This window comes from Rutilus rutilus, assembly GCF_951802725.1.
Source record: "Rutilus rutilus genome assembly, chromosome: 14".
Lineage (NCBI taxonomy): Eukaryota > Metazoa > Chordata > Actinopteri > Cypriniformes > Leuciscidae > Rutilus > Rutilus rutilus.
The window spans coordinates 7,884,125-7,900,650 of NC_140219.1; the positions used below are offsets into that span (position 1 = coordinate 7,884,125).

The 16,526-nt window shown below is 38.5% G+C and overlaps 2 protein-coding genes across 2 annotated transcripts in view; one reads left to right on the forward strand and one right to left on the reverse strand.

Annotated features, from left to right (window-relative positions):
• pcgf3 (polycomb group ring finger 3) overlaps nt 1–7,748 on the reverse strand; it is a 44,800-nt gene extending 37,052 nt beyond the window's left edge. Inside the window, exon 1 of the mRNA XM_084430280.1 lies at nt 7,628–7,748. The gene's annotated coding sequence lies outside the window, so the exon portion shown is untranslated. The remainder of the gene's footprint in view (nt 1–7,627) is intronic.
• Nucleotides 7,749–8,818: 1,070 nt separating this feature from the next.
• slc49a3 (solute carrier family 49 member 3) lies at nt 8,819–16,521 on the forward strand. Its single transcript, XM_084430282.1, has 10 exons — nt 8,819–9,264; nt 11,471–11,629; nt 12,737–12,953; nt 13,041–13,117; nt 13,206–13,343; nt 13,543–13,659; nt 14,484–14,636; nt 14,711–14,868; nt 14,972–15,084; nt 15,488–16,521. The coding sequence occupies exons 1-10, from the start codon at nt 9,103–9,105 to the stop codon at nt 15,652–15,654; spliced, it is 1,461 nt and encodes a 486-aa protein (XP_084286408.1). The 5' UTR covers nt 8,819–9,102; the 3' UTR covers nt 15,655–16,521.
• Nucleotides 16,522–16,526: the final 5 nt, after the last annotated feature.

Here is a 16,526-nt window from a genome sequence, read left to right on the forward strand (position 1 = left end):
TAGTAATCATGTCGGACAGGATATCCAAGCGTTCACCTTTCATTCAACGACATCAAACAAGGCTTATAATTTGAAACATGCAAGTTGTAGCTTAACATTAACCACTTTACATGGCCGCTTGCTCAAACGTTTATGTAAACCTCGATAAATGTGTGCTATAGTTAGGTGCATAATATACTGTATATTCCCCGGGCTGCCCACTGCTCCAGGTGTGTGTGTCCACGGTTTGCAGTGTGTGTGTGTGTGTGTGCACTAACTTGGATGGGTTAACTGCAGAGGACAAATTCAGAGTATGGGTTGCCATACTTGGCCTTAATGTAACTTCAGGTATGTTCAAGTGTTCATGCAGAGTATGGAAGCTAAATTAGTACAGCGTTTACAGCATGACGTTTAGCGTGCATTTCTCTCTATAGGCACATCCACTATGCTGAGATATGAGTCAGCGTCCTTCATCTTTACCATCGACATTGACTGAGAAAACAGCAGTTCATCAATAAATTATAAAAATGTCCAGTCAGTCACAGCAAGCTTTAAGCGTGCATGCGCTTATTTATATGTTATCATTATTATGGTTTAATATTTCTCTGTAATGTAGAACAATGTTCAGCCCTGAAACTCAAACCATTTTCTGATGGTTTTCTTCCTTGGCAGACAGAGTGACCTTTGCAATACTGACCCATATCACCCCCACCTAAAAATTAATCAGTTAATCAGACGAGAATGTATGACATTATTAATAAAATCCCATATCTCTGAAATTCCAGTAGTTAACCTCATTAAAAAAAAAAACATCTAAATCACACTTGATCTTGGTTCATCGGCTTATTGCATGGAATCTTTTAACAAGGCATGCATTGTTGAGCTCTCTAAAAACCCTCGCCAGTTTTACAGGCTATAGGAGGAAATTTTACATTGACTTGGAACTTGTTTGTGTTCCAGAATGTGCAAACACAGAGAGATTGTGTGTTTGAAGGTTGTCTCCTTGAGATAATATACGCAAGAAGCACCCAAGTAGCATGCTGACTCTTGTGTAATTCAGAGACTGTATCCTGAAAGACTGACAACATCAGATCATATGAGGAACTTTGAGCCAATACCGATTCACTTCCCCATACAATACTTATAAGGATGAGCATTTGTAAACTCAGTGGTTGCCATTTAGGGTTCATTGTTGTTCAAAAAAAGTACTATGGCAGTAACATGACATCTACAGTCATGGTCAGAATTATTGGCACCCTTGGTAAATATGAACAAAGAAGCCTATGAAAATAAATCTGCATTGTTAATCCGTTTGAACTTTTATTTAATAAAAATGAAATAAATGTTTTTCTCCAATACACGTTGGCCACAATTATTGGCACCCTTTTATTTAAAACTTTTTGCAACCTCCTTTTGCCAAGATAATCCTATAATGCCTGGTGAGTTTGGAGAACACCTGACAAGAGATCAGAGACCATTCCTCCATACAGAATCTCTCCAGATCCTTCAGATTCCCAGATCCATGTTGGTGCTTCTTCTCTTCAGCTCACCCCACTCATTTTATAGGCTTCAGGTCAGGGAACTGGGATGACCATGGCAGAAGCTTCATTTTGTGCTCAGTGACACATTTTTGTGTTGATTTTGATGTTTGTTTTGGATCGTTGTCCTGATGGAAGATCCAAACACGGCCCATTTTAAGATTTCTAGCAGAGGCCATCGGGTTTTGATTTTTTACCTGTTGGTATTTGATAGAATCCAAGATGCCACGTATCTGAACAAGATGTCCAGAACCTCCAGTAGAAAAAAATAGCATCCAGCAGTATATTTAAAAGTGGGCACGGGGTCCTTTTTATTCCTGTTTGCCCCAAACCCATCTGGTGGGTTTGCTGCCAAAAAAACTCTTTTTTTAGTTTCATCTGACAATAGAACCCAGTTCCGTTTGAAGTACCAGTAGTGTCTGGCAACTGGACTTTGCTTTTGGAAGAGAGCAGAGGATTTTATTCTTGAAACCCTCCCAAAGGAAATGTGGTGATGTAGGTGCTGTTTGATATTTTTGTTTTGAGGCTTTCTGACCCCAAGGCTCAACTAATTTCTGCAATTCTCCAGCTGTGATCCTTGGAGAGTCTTTGGCCACTCGAACTGTCCTCCTCGCTTTGCATTAATACATTATAGACACAAGCCCTCTTCCAGGCAAATTTACGACATCTTTAGTTGATTGGAACTGATTGGAAATGATTGCCCTGATGGTGTAAATGGGAATTTTCAATGCTTTAGCTGTTTTCTTACAGCTGCTTTCTATTTTGTAAAGCTCAACAATCTTTTGCTGCACATCATAACTATATTCTTTGGTTTTACTCATTCTGATGGATGATTAAGGGAATTTGGCCTTTGTGTTTCCTCATATTTATACTCCTGTGAAACAAGAAGTGATGGCTGAACAATTTCATGTTCCTAGTCACCTTGCTAAAAATTTAAATATGAATGGGAACATACTTCAGAGATATTTGACTCATAAGAATTTGTAGGGGTGCCGATAATTGTGGCCAACATGTTTTGGAGAAAAGCATTTATTTCATAATGTGATTTAATAGTGATTTTATGTCATTTTTGGAACTTGACAGCATCCATCCACTTGCAACAGCAAAATAATTCTGCCTATGATCTCCTGTTGTGTTCCACAGAAAAAAAGAAAATGATGTGTTCGGAGCAAGGGTAAGTGAGTAAATTATGACAATTTTCATTTTTGGGTTAACTAAAAAAAAGGAAAAAACTTGTCAAAACTCCAACTCTCTCAAAGCTGCATACAGGAAACACGGTACACCCCAAGATCTCACTTGACCCACATTTAGGGAAGTAGGACTAAAAGTGTATATGACCCTGAAAAATTATGAAAAAGGAGTAAATACCACAGTACCAAAACAAAGGATCTTAAGACAACCAAATAGCCTAAGCTTTAACTGACAGTTATCATCTAAAATTTACATAAAACATCCACAAAACCTGAAATGGACAACCGTAAAAAATAGTGACACTGGCCAGGGCTGCGTTTCCCAAAGTAGATCGTAGAACCATTGCCACCAATGGTCTCTACGATCAAGTTAGCATTGGTAGAGAATCACGTCAGTTTCAAAATCTTTTGAATGTCAAATTAAAATAACGTACCACCTACACTAAACCCTACCATAAACCAACCGATAAGGTTAGGCTAGATAAAAACCCAATCAACCATGCCATTTAGCTTGCATAAGTCTTTTAGCTCTTTTATTGTGACTCGTGTTTCATGGGACACGCACCCGAACAAATGCAACGCTGTACCAGGTGAGATGCCAAGCAAGTTTACAGAACTTTACAGTACAGAAAAGCTGTACGGAGCTGGTTATGTGGCGCAAACATACCTTCTAATGTTCATTCATGTTTATTTCACGCTGTAACTAATAGTAAAGAGGAAGAGATGATTGGTTCATGTGCGTTCCGTGTTGCCGCTCCGATACAGCGTTCTGTCACACCACATAACCAAAGGGAATTTACTGTTTGAATTTCATAATAAAATTGACAAAATTTGAAAGCTGAGACTTTGTTTCACATCAACAGTGGCAGGTAACTTAGTTCAAGTTCACTTGTGCATTCGCGTCATTTTCTGCAGATAATTTGCAATATTATGTTTATTTTGTATCTGATTAATCTCATATAGGATGCATTTCTTAATTAAATTAGTTAAATAATGCGCTAGCAAAGTGCTCCAGTTGGTGTTCATTCAGTGCGCAACTCAAACAGCAATACACGACTAATAATAACTATGACTGGGACTGTCATATTACATAACATGAGAACACTATTTAATTTAATCGTTGTGAATTCATTGGGTTTAGTTGTCGTTTTCAGCGCGTTGTTCCAGGAAGAGCGTACGCATACTGACAAGCACGCATCTGAGGCAGTGTTGGTGACGCATTGTATTAGTCATTATATTTGATTATTAAACAAGTAATTTAATTAAATGATCAATCACATCGAAATATTTTACAATCCTACTATCCCTTTATTTAGATTAAAGGGGTGGTTGATTATGATTTCACTTTTTTAACTTTAGTTAGAGTGTAATGTTGCTGTTTGAGCATATAACAACATCTGCAAAGTTACGACGCTCAAAGTACAAAGCAAAGGGAGATGTTTTCTTGTAAAGAAATAGCTTTTTAAGGACTACAACAAACGGCTGGTAGGGACTACACGACATTCCTCCCAGGTTAGTGACATCAATAACCCTAAAATTTACATAAACCCCGCCCCCGGGAACGTGATTTATAGATTATCAAGACATAATATGCTAATCAATGACTAGAAGATAACTACACATAAGCTACATAAATTCATCAACTAACCATTCAAAAACGCCCTGTTGCTTCTACATGTTGTCAGTTCTTCTTGAGTCTCTCCATCTTTATCTGACTCCGGTTTGAACATAAAAGGCTAAAAGTTGTTGAAATTTTCAATAAATGTCTGTGTGAGGAGGTAATCGAAGCTCCGCGCCTCTGTGCAGGGAGCAGCAGCTCATTTGGATTTAAAGGGACAGACACAAAAAACGGTGTGTTTTTGCTCACCCTCAAAAAGTGACAATTTTAACATGCTATATGAAAATATCTGTGGAGTATTTTGAGCTAAAACTTCACATACACACTCTAGGGACATCAAATAGCCTACTTATTTCACATCTTGTGAAAAGGGCATTATTCCACCCCTTTAAAAACCCTTGTCATTCATTTGGGGAGGAACGTAGCGTTTTGATCAGCATTTGCGGACCCTGTCATGCTGTTGGCCATATGCCACTGCAGCAAACGCATATCGCAGTATTAAGGCTAACGATTAATCGATTAACTGATCGTTATTTTAAACGACGATCGATCATGGGAATTTGTGAAAATTGACGTCCCTATTAATTACTCACCCTCATACCGTTTCAAACCAGTAAGACTTTCGTTCATCTATGGAACACAAATGAAGATCTTTTTGATGGAATCTGAGAGCTTTCTGTCCCTCCATTGACAGCTACTCAACTACCACTTTGACGCTTCAAAAAGTTCATAAAGAGATCGTAAAACTAATCCATTTGAATTGAGCAGCTTAGTCCAAAATTATCTGAAGAGACACGATCGCTTTATATGATGAACAGATTGAATTCACATACAAACATTCATCAACTCACACATCAGTCACCGAAGCGCAAGCATGTTTGCTTGATGCGCGAGAACCAATGAGGTTCATTCTCGTGTTACGCAGCACGTTTGAGCTTCCACAAGAGGTTTGTTCTTGCATGTCATGCAGGTTCGGTTGAGCTTCTGTTTATGTTTGCAAATCAATGTTTATATGTGAATAAAAGCCTAAATTAAATCTGTTTATCATATAAAGCGATCGTGTCTCTTCAGAAAATTTTGGACTAAGCCGCTCAATTCATATGGATTAGTTTTATAATCTCTTTATGACCTTTTTGAAGCATCAAAGTGTCAGTTTCATACCTGTCTTATGGAGGGACAGAAAGCGTTCAGATTTCATTAAAAAGATCTTCATTTGTGTTCCGAAGATGAACGAAAGTCTCACAGGTTTGGAACTGTACAAGGGTGAGTAATTAATGACAGAAATTTGTATTTTTAGCCTAACCCTTTAAGGACTATGAAGCTGAACAGATGATTAAAGCAAATCTGAAGTTTGACAGATTTTAACAGTTTATGAAGTGAGAGCAGAATCAAGATCAAAGAAACCCAAAGTGAAATCACACTTGAGTCACACACATTACCTGATTTAAGGCCTTCAATCCACTGAATCAAATCTACATAACTGTCACTGTAAACCAACACCTCACCCCATTCAAAATCAGTGTCAAATTTCAATGGCTCACTTTTAGATTACTTTTGTTTAACGTGACATAACTTTACATCAGTGGGAATAACAGCCTACAGCCCTACACTGCTTAATGCCAGACCGCAGGATTGACCGGTTTTAGAACTTGCTTTTCTGGGTATATGCACTAAAAACATGGACAAACTGAAAGGCATTTTTTTTACTGAAAACCATTCAACTGTTGTTGGCACATAAGCGAGGACTGCGCAATAGCCACAGGCCACATGTTTAAGCCAGTCCTACGAAGTTGCTTTAAACAACACGTGTCTCGTGATAAACTTCATCAGGCTATCACATACTTTTAACACTTATACAAAAGAATCAGACAATTATAGGCATGACATTGACTAAGCGATTAATCATGCATTAATAAAACGTCATCTGAATGTTTGACTCACTCAGATTAGTGCGTGAATCTCACGAAACCAGTCATATTCCATCATATTTCAGGCCAAAACCAAAAGTAGAAATGTTGTTTTTATAGCACTTTTCCTGTTAGCATAGACACATGATTTTCATGAGCTTAACTGTCATTACAGCAATTCATTATTTTCTCCCTATTTCAATGGTGAATCAAAATACTGTTATACGATAATTAGATTTAGGAGGAAAATGAGGTTAACAGTATTGAAAATAATGTGACAACATTTAAAATCTTAATGGTCCTCACTATCGACTTAAATATCTTTACGAAGATGTTATTTAACACTTGTTTGCTTTTCAGTTTGTGCAACCACTTGACAGGTTTCATGAGAGTCACTATATTAGAAAAGGCCGTATTATAAAAGGCCTCAAGGTTAACAGCATGACATGAAGGTGGTGTCATTAGATCAAATACACCAGAACACATTTTATATTTTAGGAATATTAACACTCTAAACCAACACACTACATCTGGACATAAGACAAAACATGCTACATTGGTCAACATGGTTATAAGATGCCAGAACACAGAATTGCGTTGAAATGTGGATCAATGTGGATGCCAGCCAATGTCCAGACGTGACAACTCCATATGTCCATCACGTAAGAGTGGGGATTCCAGCGGGTATAAGGAGGACAGGTCTCCCCCACAACTTTGGAACAACAGAAAATTGTCTGTACTCCAATTTATACTGTAACTGTAACAACAATATCCTGTTTGTCATCCCCCCAGCTATAATGTAGGGCATTCACAAAAGTGAATATATCAAAACATATGAAGTATGACTTGTTGGTTGTTCCTGCTCCAGGAGTCTGGGGTGCAGGTTTGCACATGCTTCCCCAAAACCCTCTGGGCTTTAACTTTTTCTCTGGCCCAGATTTCATTTTAGCTTGCATGCAAACCTGTCAAAGCATCACAACCCCAACTTTCAACACACAGATAGGTAGATGATGATTATGATGATGGTCAATAAGCTCTCAAGAACATTCCAGGCAGGAGGAAGAGGAGAACTGACCAACACAAGAACTATAATCAGACACAGGAGTGAATGCTTATGAAACTCCAGCTACACTAAATTACACTTTTTTCCTTTCTTACAAAGATGACCCCGGTTAGGAGCTGCAGGGCCCGGTGTCGCCATACACACACACACATTTACACACGCATACACACACATACAACACGACCGCACAGATAACAGCACGTATAGCCATGCAGAGCTGCCATCAAGCGGAAAAAAACACAGCGAGAATAAATGAAAACTCCCCGTTTGTCGTCCGAAAGAAAGCTCGTGCAATGATCAGCGGGAATAGGTTCAAGTTTAAAGGAACAAACCTGTTTATGGCCAGAGCGGTCCGCTGGATATTGGGTTGAATCCGAGTTAAATCCACTATCAGTAAAACAAAGAGGCGAAAATGTCCGGCCACTGCCGAAACAGGCCGAAGCAGCGCACCGAAGAGCACTGCGCATGCGCCGATTTTAAGAAAGGGAGGAGGGGTGGCTGAGAGACTAAAGCCATTGGATTATACTTTCATTAATGTGCTTCATTCATTTGAAAAGTTACATGGATCTTAGTAAATTACATTGAGTGGTTATGCTTAAATTACGACTTTTAACATAAATGACATAATATAATATATTATTATTAATTTAATTTACATTAAATTAGTTGTTACTACAAATTAGTTAAGTCACTACAAATAATAGACTACAATAAAAAAGCACATTCCAAGAGTATGGTACTCTTTTGTCTCTCGCGACGTAAAAAAAATAAAAAAAATAATCAAATAGCACATCAAATAGGCTTAAACGATTTGGGCTTATCTCACGGTCCAAGGGAATAACTGTTTCCAACATTTAGTAAAATCATACCGCAATGTCATAATTTTGGCATGGTCTGTTCAATGTATATTGATTCTAGTAAAAACTTCTAATTATTAACTAATTATAATTACAAATAACAATATGTATCCCATTACAAAACATTCCTTAAATTTGCGACAAACTCGAAGGTCATTTAAGATGCTTTAAATTATTTTCTCCATTCCATTTTCTCCATTAAAATAGTAAGAAAAGAAAAAACAAACAAACATGTTCCCTTTAATTTATTGGAAATATTAAGTTAATATTAAATAAACAAGTTTATCAATAGCAAACCATGGTTAAATTGTGGTTTAATTATAGCAACCATGTTTTTGATTTGTTTTTGTAAAACCATTGTTCATTTTTGTTTTTGTAAAACCATTGTTCATTTTCGTAAGGATTCTGTTTAATAATAGGCCCACTAAACAAACATAAAGACCTGGATCAATAAGTCTTTGCATGAGATGACACTGATGTAGCCTAAATAAATGTAGTGTTGGCGTATTTCTTAGAATCAGATTTTTTTGGAAAAACATTTAAAAAAGCTTTCTTTTCCTGATGCTGACCAAACTCCAGGCAGATAATGGAGTTTCAGGAGAGAACCCGACCGGCGCTATGACAGTGAGTCACGGGTTGAAGGGAGTGGTGATGTGATTGTGGATTGGATGTTGTAATGTTGAAGCCGCCTAACAACTCTGAACTCTCATTCACCGGCTTATATGCGAAACCAAAACCATAACAATGGTCTGAGGTAGACCTGCTCTTGAATTTAAAGAGTGCACTGCCTGGAAACGCTTGGAGATGAAACTGGTGAACTTATTGATTTGTGTAGATTATCGACAGAATTGTTTTTGGACCCAAATGGATACACCGCTCAGGACAGTTTGACATTTGAAGAGTTTTGCAACTCACTTAATGTGATCTGGTTGAGGTTCGGGTTTGTCATCATGGATGACGGAAGCGCGGAGACTGAAGCGCTCATCGGGAGCTCGAGTGAAGATGTTCGGTCTCACCTGGACGGAAGAAACGCTCCTGTCGAGTTTAAAGTTTACAAAAGGAGATGGTTCCTCTTATTTGTTCTCTGCCTGCTTAATTGTTCTAACGCAGTGGTAGGTAGGCCTATGTTATAACCATTCATTTACAAAGTTAATGTCAAAACTTAAGTTTTAGTTAACCAAAGTCAGTGATGCTAACAGAATATTTCCACACACGAAATGTGCTTAATGTTTCTGGTCTGTATACGATTCATGTGTGCGCGTTGTTCCAAAAACTTTGTTTGTCTTCGAAATCTTTCATCAAAATATTCTGCAAGTAGAAATATGCCAAAAAAGCTGAATTGATTTCTGAAGATGGAATTGCTAAATCTGAATTACTCCGCCTCTACAAACAACTTTCGTTTTTACTGACGTCACGAAACCCCTCATCCAGGGTTTCACAATTGGTGTACTTTAAACACCCAATGAAATTAACATTTAGGTTTTGTGGCCTTTAGTTAATCTCAACAATAGCTTTCACCTAGTGTAGGCCTATTCATATTTAACAAAACTCAATTTACAGTCTTTTTCTTCCTGTAAAATGATTAAAAACATTGATGATTTCCATACATTTTTTTGTCCAATAAATGTTTCCGCTGAGAATGTCCCTCCCCCTGATAACCACCTGCCTGGTAGCAAATCTTGTTTCACAGCTGTGATGTAAACTAAACCATATTGACATTTTTTGTTAGGCTTATATATGTAAAAACTGAGTCAGTTAATCTGCATATAAATTCAATTACAACTATTGATTTATTATACCTGTTGCCAGTGTTGAAACGATTTAGGAAATGTTCACACACTCCACTAGGGGCTTCGGTCTACAGGGTCATAACAGGGTCCTCCTAATAGCCCAGCTGTAGGAGGACATGGATACGTCCCCCTGAGGCTATTATCTCTGAAGAGGGCGTGTGCCAGAAAGGGGCTTGTCAATCTTAATCACGCACCCGTGGCTCCAGTGGGACTTGTCATTTGCACGGACACCATTGTATATGTGTTAAAAGGCCAAGAGATCCAAAGCTGTTCATCTGAAATACGAGAAATGTACATCGTGTCTTGGCACACTGTGGTAAAGCTTAGCAGATGGTGTAATTCTGGGTTTATTTAAAGATTACAATCTTGAGGAAATCTGATAACAGCCTAAACCTGTGGATGCGGTTCAGAAGTGTAGTCCCGTGCATGTGTTAAGAAGGAATTTTAAAGTACAATCAGCAATGGCAGTTCATATTAGGAAAGCATCTTGTGTTACACAAAGTGCACAAAGGATTTCTACACTGACTGTGAAAACAGCATCTCTGCATTTGAATTAATGCGAAACAGCATCCCAGTAAGTTGTGCAGTGGTGCATGAAACGACTGTATTGTGTTTTGGGATCAGCTGACTGCCATCTGTCACGCTGCTGCATACATAGTATTCTTCATAGCAAACAAATAAAGGATTTTGTGTGCAACAGTGTAAATGAACAATCAAAAACACTGCAAATGGCCTCTGCACTGCAAATAATGCTTTTCAAGGGTGTAAAGTACTTAAAGTCAACATGAAACGGAAGTTGCTATAGTCTATTCTTCGCAATTGTGAGTTAAGCGGCTTCTCCAACAAGCAAAACTGTAGGGCGGGACTTGATTTTGTCCATTTGGGAATTGATTGGATGTTTGTGTTTTGCTATTGCTGTGATGTCATGTGAGTGACAGGTTGTCCCGCCCTCACGCAAGTAAACATGTCATCAGAGAAGAGAAGAGATGTCGCTGCAAGAGGGAGGGGGAGTTATTTTGATTAAAGATTACAAGGCACATGAATTAAAAAAAGTTATGTGCACAGATAAATCATATATAATAAATACTGCAATATTCCATAAAAACAAGAACCGTCCATTTTCATTTCTTCATTACAACTCTAGTACAAGTGGATACTCATTTTACTAAATTTTAAGGGTAGTCTACTTTTTGTTATCCTTCAAATCCCATATTCTGAACTGAAGTATAACTTCTCAGTACGATTTGAACCCCTGCTGCTCGTTCACACTGTGTTTGTCATGTTTAGCTCATGTGAGGGCCCCTTCTGACCTGTGGTTTCTGGGTTTTGCAGCTTCAGCAGTTAAATGTTGAACTGAGACTTTGTGTCATATGAGCAAGCTGTTCCTGTCTCATGCATTTGATCAATTCAGCCGTGTCAAGACAGCAACAGAAATAAAGCGTTGTCTTATATGTTGTATTGTTGTGAACTATGCATCTGTATAACTCAATGTGCAGCTAAACCTTTGTTTTTATTGTGTTCTCCGCAGTCGTGGCTGACCTTTGCACCCGTGGCCGACCAGACAGCACAGTATCTGCGAGTCTCTCTCAACCTTGTCGACTGGCTGTCGCTAGTCTATGTGGTGGTTGCCATTTTTTTCAGTTTCGTCACAACATGGGTACTGGACACACTGGGACTGCGCTTCTCGGTATACAGAGCCATATTACTCTCTACCATAAGACAATAAAGAGAATATAGTTAAAGGGATAGTTCACCAAAAAATGAAAATTCTTTCATCATTTACTCACCCTCACGTTGTTCCAAACCTGTATGAATTTCTTTCTTCTGCTGAACACAAAAGAATATATTTTGAAGAATGTCGGAAACCAAAGAGTTGATGGGCCCCATTGCCTCCCATATACTCCCAAGTCAATGGGGTTTTGGAACAACTTGAGGGTGAACTATCCCTTTAAGTTTTGTTTACCATCTGTTATAGAACAAAAAGGACTGTTTTTTTTGCCAAATACCATTATTAAAGTTATTGTTCCTACTGTAAAAGCCATAGTAAAGCAATAATGCATGTCTTATTTTGGCAGACATTTTGGTTAGGCCTACCATTGTAGTGTGACACCGTGCCATATTTAAAACATGAAGGTTAAAGTGAAGGTCATATAATAGTCTGTAATAACGGATCATATAGTTTTCAGTGAAATTACAGTGAATTAGTCCAAAGTCTTTTTAGTTTTTTAAAACACATTCCTTTAAACTTACCGACGGCACTTTTTTCTTGAAAAAAGTGTTATTGGTCCAGCCTGCGACCCACTTCTGACTTTTAAAGTTTTCTCAAAAGTTAGTGTACTTGTCATTTTGTCAAGTTATGCACAACTTCATTATGTAAAATAAAATATTTGAATATATTATTTAATTGTGTTAACAAAAGATTAATCCATTTTATCCTGTTTATTTATTTTAAACATTTATTATTATCAATTATTATAACATTTAAAACATAATTTCCACTAAAGGATGTGGTGAGAAACTGAAAGAACCTGGTGAAAATGTTCATGACATATAAGAAAAATGACAGATTCTTCCTGTGGTGGAAAGTGAAAGTCACACAGAACACGTTTTCCATTCCACTGCGCTAGTTTTCCATTGTTTTTCAATGTAAACGAACTAGACTGACGTCTCTAACCATTGTGCTCACGTCTCGCGTCTTTTGGACGGATGGACGTATAAAAACGTGTTTCTAGACTGACCTGTTTCTCGCATTATAGGCCCTTATACTTTACTTCCTTCCTATCTTCTGAAACAGCTAATCATGGGCTCCTGGCTCAACATGTTGGGCAGTGTCCTGCGTCTCGTTGGCGTGCTGAAATGCATCCCAGAGCGGGCCGTGTTCCCTATGGTCATGGGCGGCCAGACGCTGTGTGCCTTCGCCCAGCCGTTGATCATCTTTGCCCCCACCAAGCTGGCAGCTCTCTGGTTCCCCGATCACCAGAGGGCCACAGCTAACATGATGGCTTCCATGGGTAACCTATTCACCCACAGCTCATGCTTTACATGGTATTCATTTGTATGTATGTAGAATGCTAATATTCTTCTCTTTTGTTCTCCAGCAAATACTGTTGGGCTGCTCTTTGCGAATATCTTCTCTCCCATGATAATTAGTTACACCAATAATCTTGTTATGCTGGTAAGATCGCTTATGTCAGAACTTGGTCACAAACGAATTTCAATTCTTGTATGATCTCTAACAGTCCCGTCGTCTGTCTGGGTTGTAGCTCTTTATATATGCCATACCTGCCGCCGTAGCCTGTTTCCTAGCAACAGTGGGGATCCGAGAACGCGTTCCCCCGACACCCCCCTCCGCCAGCGTGGTGACCTCCAGCTCTGAACCTTTTCTACAGGGGGTGAAACTGGTAACGTTACTACACACACTTCTGAACAAACTAACATGGCATAAACATCTCACAACAACTCTTTACTGCTTGACTAATTAGCATTTTTCAAAAATGTATGAAACAGCCTCTGATTAAATTGCATTTAAATGGCATTTAGTTTCCTTACATTTTGTAAAGCTGTCTGAGATTCACTGTATTCTGTCACTTTTATTTCCAGCTACTGACGAACAAAGCATATATGGTCCTGCTGGTGTGTTTTGGTTCAGGAATAGGAATATTCACTTGCTTTTCCACCTTTCTGGAGCAGATACTTTGTGTTAAGGGCTACTCAAATGTAAGAACCCAACACGGCATTATTGCCAACACAAAAACCCACACGTTTACCTCAAACTCTAAAGCCAGCCTGTTCCATAATCTTCTGAATGACTAAAATCAAATGTGTAAAAACATTTGAAAAACATAGGGTGCATGTCAATCAGGGCACTGATCAGAGAGTCGGCCATTTTAGGAGCTGTCTCAATCGCGAAATCCTTCCAGTGCACTGGAACGTTCGCTCCCTGAAAAATCCCACAATGCACCGCAAAAACCAGGGAGCATTAATGCTCACTATGTTCCCTTACCGGAAATGTCGTCTCATTACTGGAGCGCAAAACATAAAACGCACCAGCCTAGTCAATAAATATAAATGACATGCCATAGAAGATTAAAAAAGACAAACCGTTTTATATGTCATCATAAACACGCATCGCTAGACAGGTAGTGAACACATCTAGTTAACATTTATAATTAATATTCGGCTTAAACGTTGTAAGGATATGTAACAGATCAATGTGTTTACACAGCATAACACATAAAATCTAAATCGCTGTACATAGTCAAATTGAGTAATCACTGTCCCAACGTGTAGTCTGGTGCCCAGATTCTTGTACACACGATATACTGATTCATGAGCTGATTGAGACACCCCCCTCATAATAAACATATACACAGCATAGATAGATAGATAGATAGATAGATAGATAGATAGATAGATAGATAGATAGATAGATAGATAGATAGATAGATAGATAGATAGATGAATTAGTATTAGTAGTGTCATTATTAGTGTTAGCTTTGTCGAGTCAAATTAACTTTGTCTCTGCGTTTTTAATGTGACAGGACTTTGCAGGACTGTGCGGTGCAGTTTCCATTGTTTTCGGTGTTCTGGGCGCCTTTCTCCTGGGCCTGTATGTGGACAAGACCAAGCATTTTACAGAAGTCACTAAAATAAACATGTGTTTGACATCTCTGGGCTGCTCTGTTTTTGCTGTGGTGAGTATAGCGAACGATCCCAGTGTTTTTAATGAGTGCTTGGCCTGAGATGTTGTCGTCCTGCTGTCCATCAGGTTTCCCAGTTAAGTGAGCAGAAGTTGATCATTGCTGCAGTATGTGCGTGGTTCGGTTTGTTCGGGTACTCTGTGTATCCCATCGCCATGGAGCTCGGAGTTGAATGCTCATACCCTGTGGGTGAAGCAACATCCTCTGGATTGATCTTCGTATCTGGGTGACTTTTGTTTTGTTTTTTAAACCAATGCTGTGGCTAAACCTCTTCTCTTTAGCTCTTTATTATAGACTAAACTGATGTGTTTAATGTGATGTTTGATCAGACAAATTCAGGCCGCCCTCTATATGCTGCTGCTTCAAGCTCTGGCCAAACCAATAGCAGATTCTTCATTATCCGTATGTGCAACTGGAGCGGATGCCAATTTGAGCTGGACAGGTGAGTGATGCACTTATTTGAAATGAAAACACACTGTTTCCTGAAAGATAGCATGCCGTGCTCAGTGTCCACTGTGCAGTATGCTGAAAAAGCATGGCAGTATTCCAATGGCGATTAGTTTCCTCCCTGCACCGAGTCATGACTCCCACCATGCTTTGCAACTCTAGTGTTGTTGGTTAGTGAACTATTTTCATTTCATCTTTCTAGATAAACTAAACCCACTGTGTGGGTACTAGGGAAAACATTTAAAATGGGAACATGTCCAAATTAATCCAGCCTTCCGGCTTTTCCTGGTCCCTTGATGAGTTAATGATAGAGTTGGGCTGAGCTCCAGACATTCATTTGTTTTTCTCTCTCTCTCTCTCTCCTATTTGCACACTCTCACACAAACACACATTGATAGTGCCAGTGCTGGTGATGGCAGGCCTGTGTGCTCTGGGCACCTGCTGCTTTGTTGTCTTTTTCCACACGGATTACCGGAGACTCCGCGCGGAAGCCACAGCCTCACCAAAGACAGTGACAGACCAGTCAACAGGAGGAGACACCTGGGCAAACAGCACTGATGCATAAAGAGACAGGCAGAGAAACCACAGATGAGTGTTTACGCACACTTTAAAAAGACACTTACCTCGTTAACACTGAAAATATGTGCCTTAAATGCTAGTTTGTTTTACTCAAGAAGTGGTGCCATCTCAGCCGCCATTAATGATACATAAAAATCTTATACGCACAAAAACATTTCTGTTTCCATTAAAGAAACAGAATAGATAAAGGTACAAACTTTAATCCAAAACCAAATGTTTTATGCAATTTTAATCTCTATGTATAAATGTTTTTATTCCATTACAGGGTACAGAAAGATTTCTAGGCAATTTTTATTTTGACAATATAGTTATTTTATAAGGCAAGTTAGCAACTAAAGCTATTGGTTATTTTATGAAATTAGATGTCTATTTGAGTGCAATAAAATGTCCATAGGACTGACTTTCTACCTTAAGAGCAGAAATAAAAGATTGCTGGGTACGAGTAACCATTCTGTACATCGTTATGCTATCATTTAAACTATGGTATTGTTGCACATATTACAGATTTATGCAATACTCAATTTGTGCGGTCAAAAAGTTTTGTATGACTGCTAAACTGTATATTTGACCATTATCTCCTTCACTGCAAGTTTTGTTTCTCAAACAACTGTGTTTCTCTTCTCACTCTAGTGAAGTAATATCCTTTTTAATCAGTATTTCATGGTAAATTGATTCATTTAGCAATGTAACAAGCGTGATAATGTACAATAAGCTAAGGTGCCAAGGACCCATTCAAAGCACATACTGTGCATGATCTGTTACCAAACGTCTATCTATTTCTTCTAACTTGACCAAAGCATTTGCTAGTTTTTTGTTTGTTTGTTTGTAATAAAATAAATTTTATACAATCCAGAATAC

What these genes read in the sequence shown, in the direction of transcription:
- slc49a3 (XM_084430282.1), top strand. Translation starts at nt 9,103, where the DNA reads ATGGATGACGGAAGCGCGGAGACTGAAGCGCTCATCGGGAGCTCGAGT. An exon ending in GTGTTAAGGGCTACTCAAAT is followed by an intron (nt 13,660 to 14,483) that starts GTAAGAACCCAA and finishes TTAATGTGACAG; the next exon opens with GACTTTGCAGGACTGTGCGG. An exon ending in GCTGCTCTGTTTTTGCTGTG is followed by an intron (nt 14,637 to 14,710) that starts GTGAGTATAGCG and finishes GCTGTCCATCAG; the next exon opens with GTTTCCCAGTTAAGTGAGCA.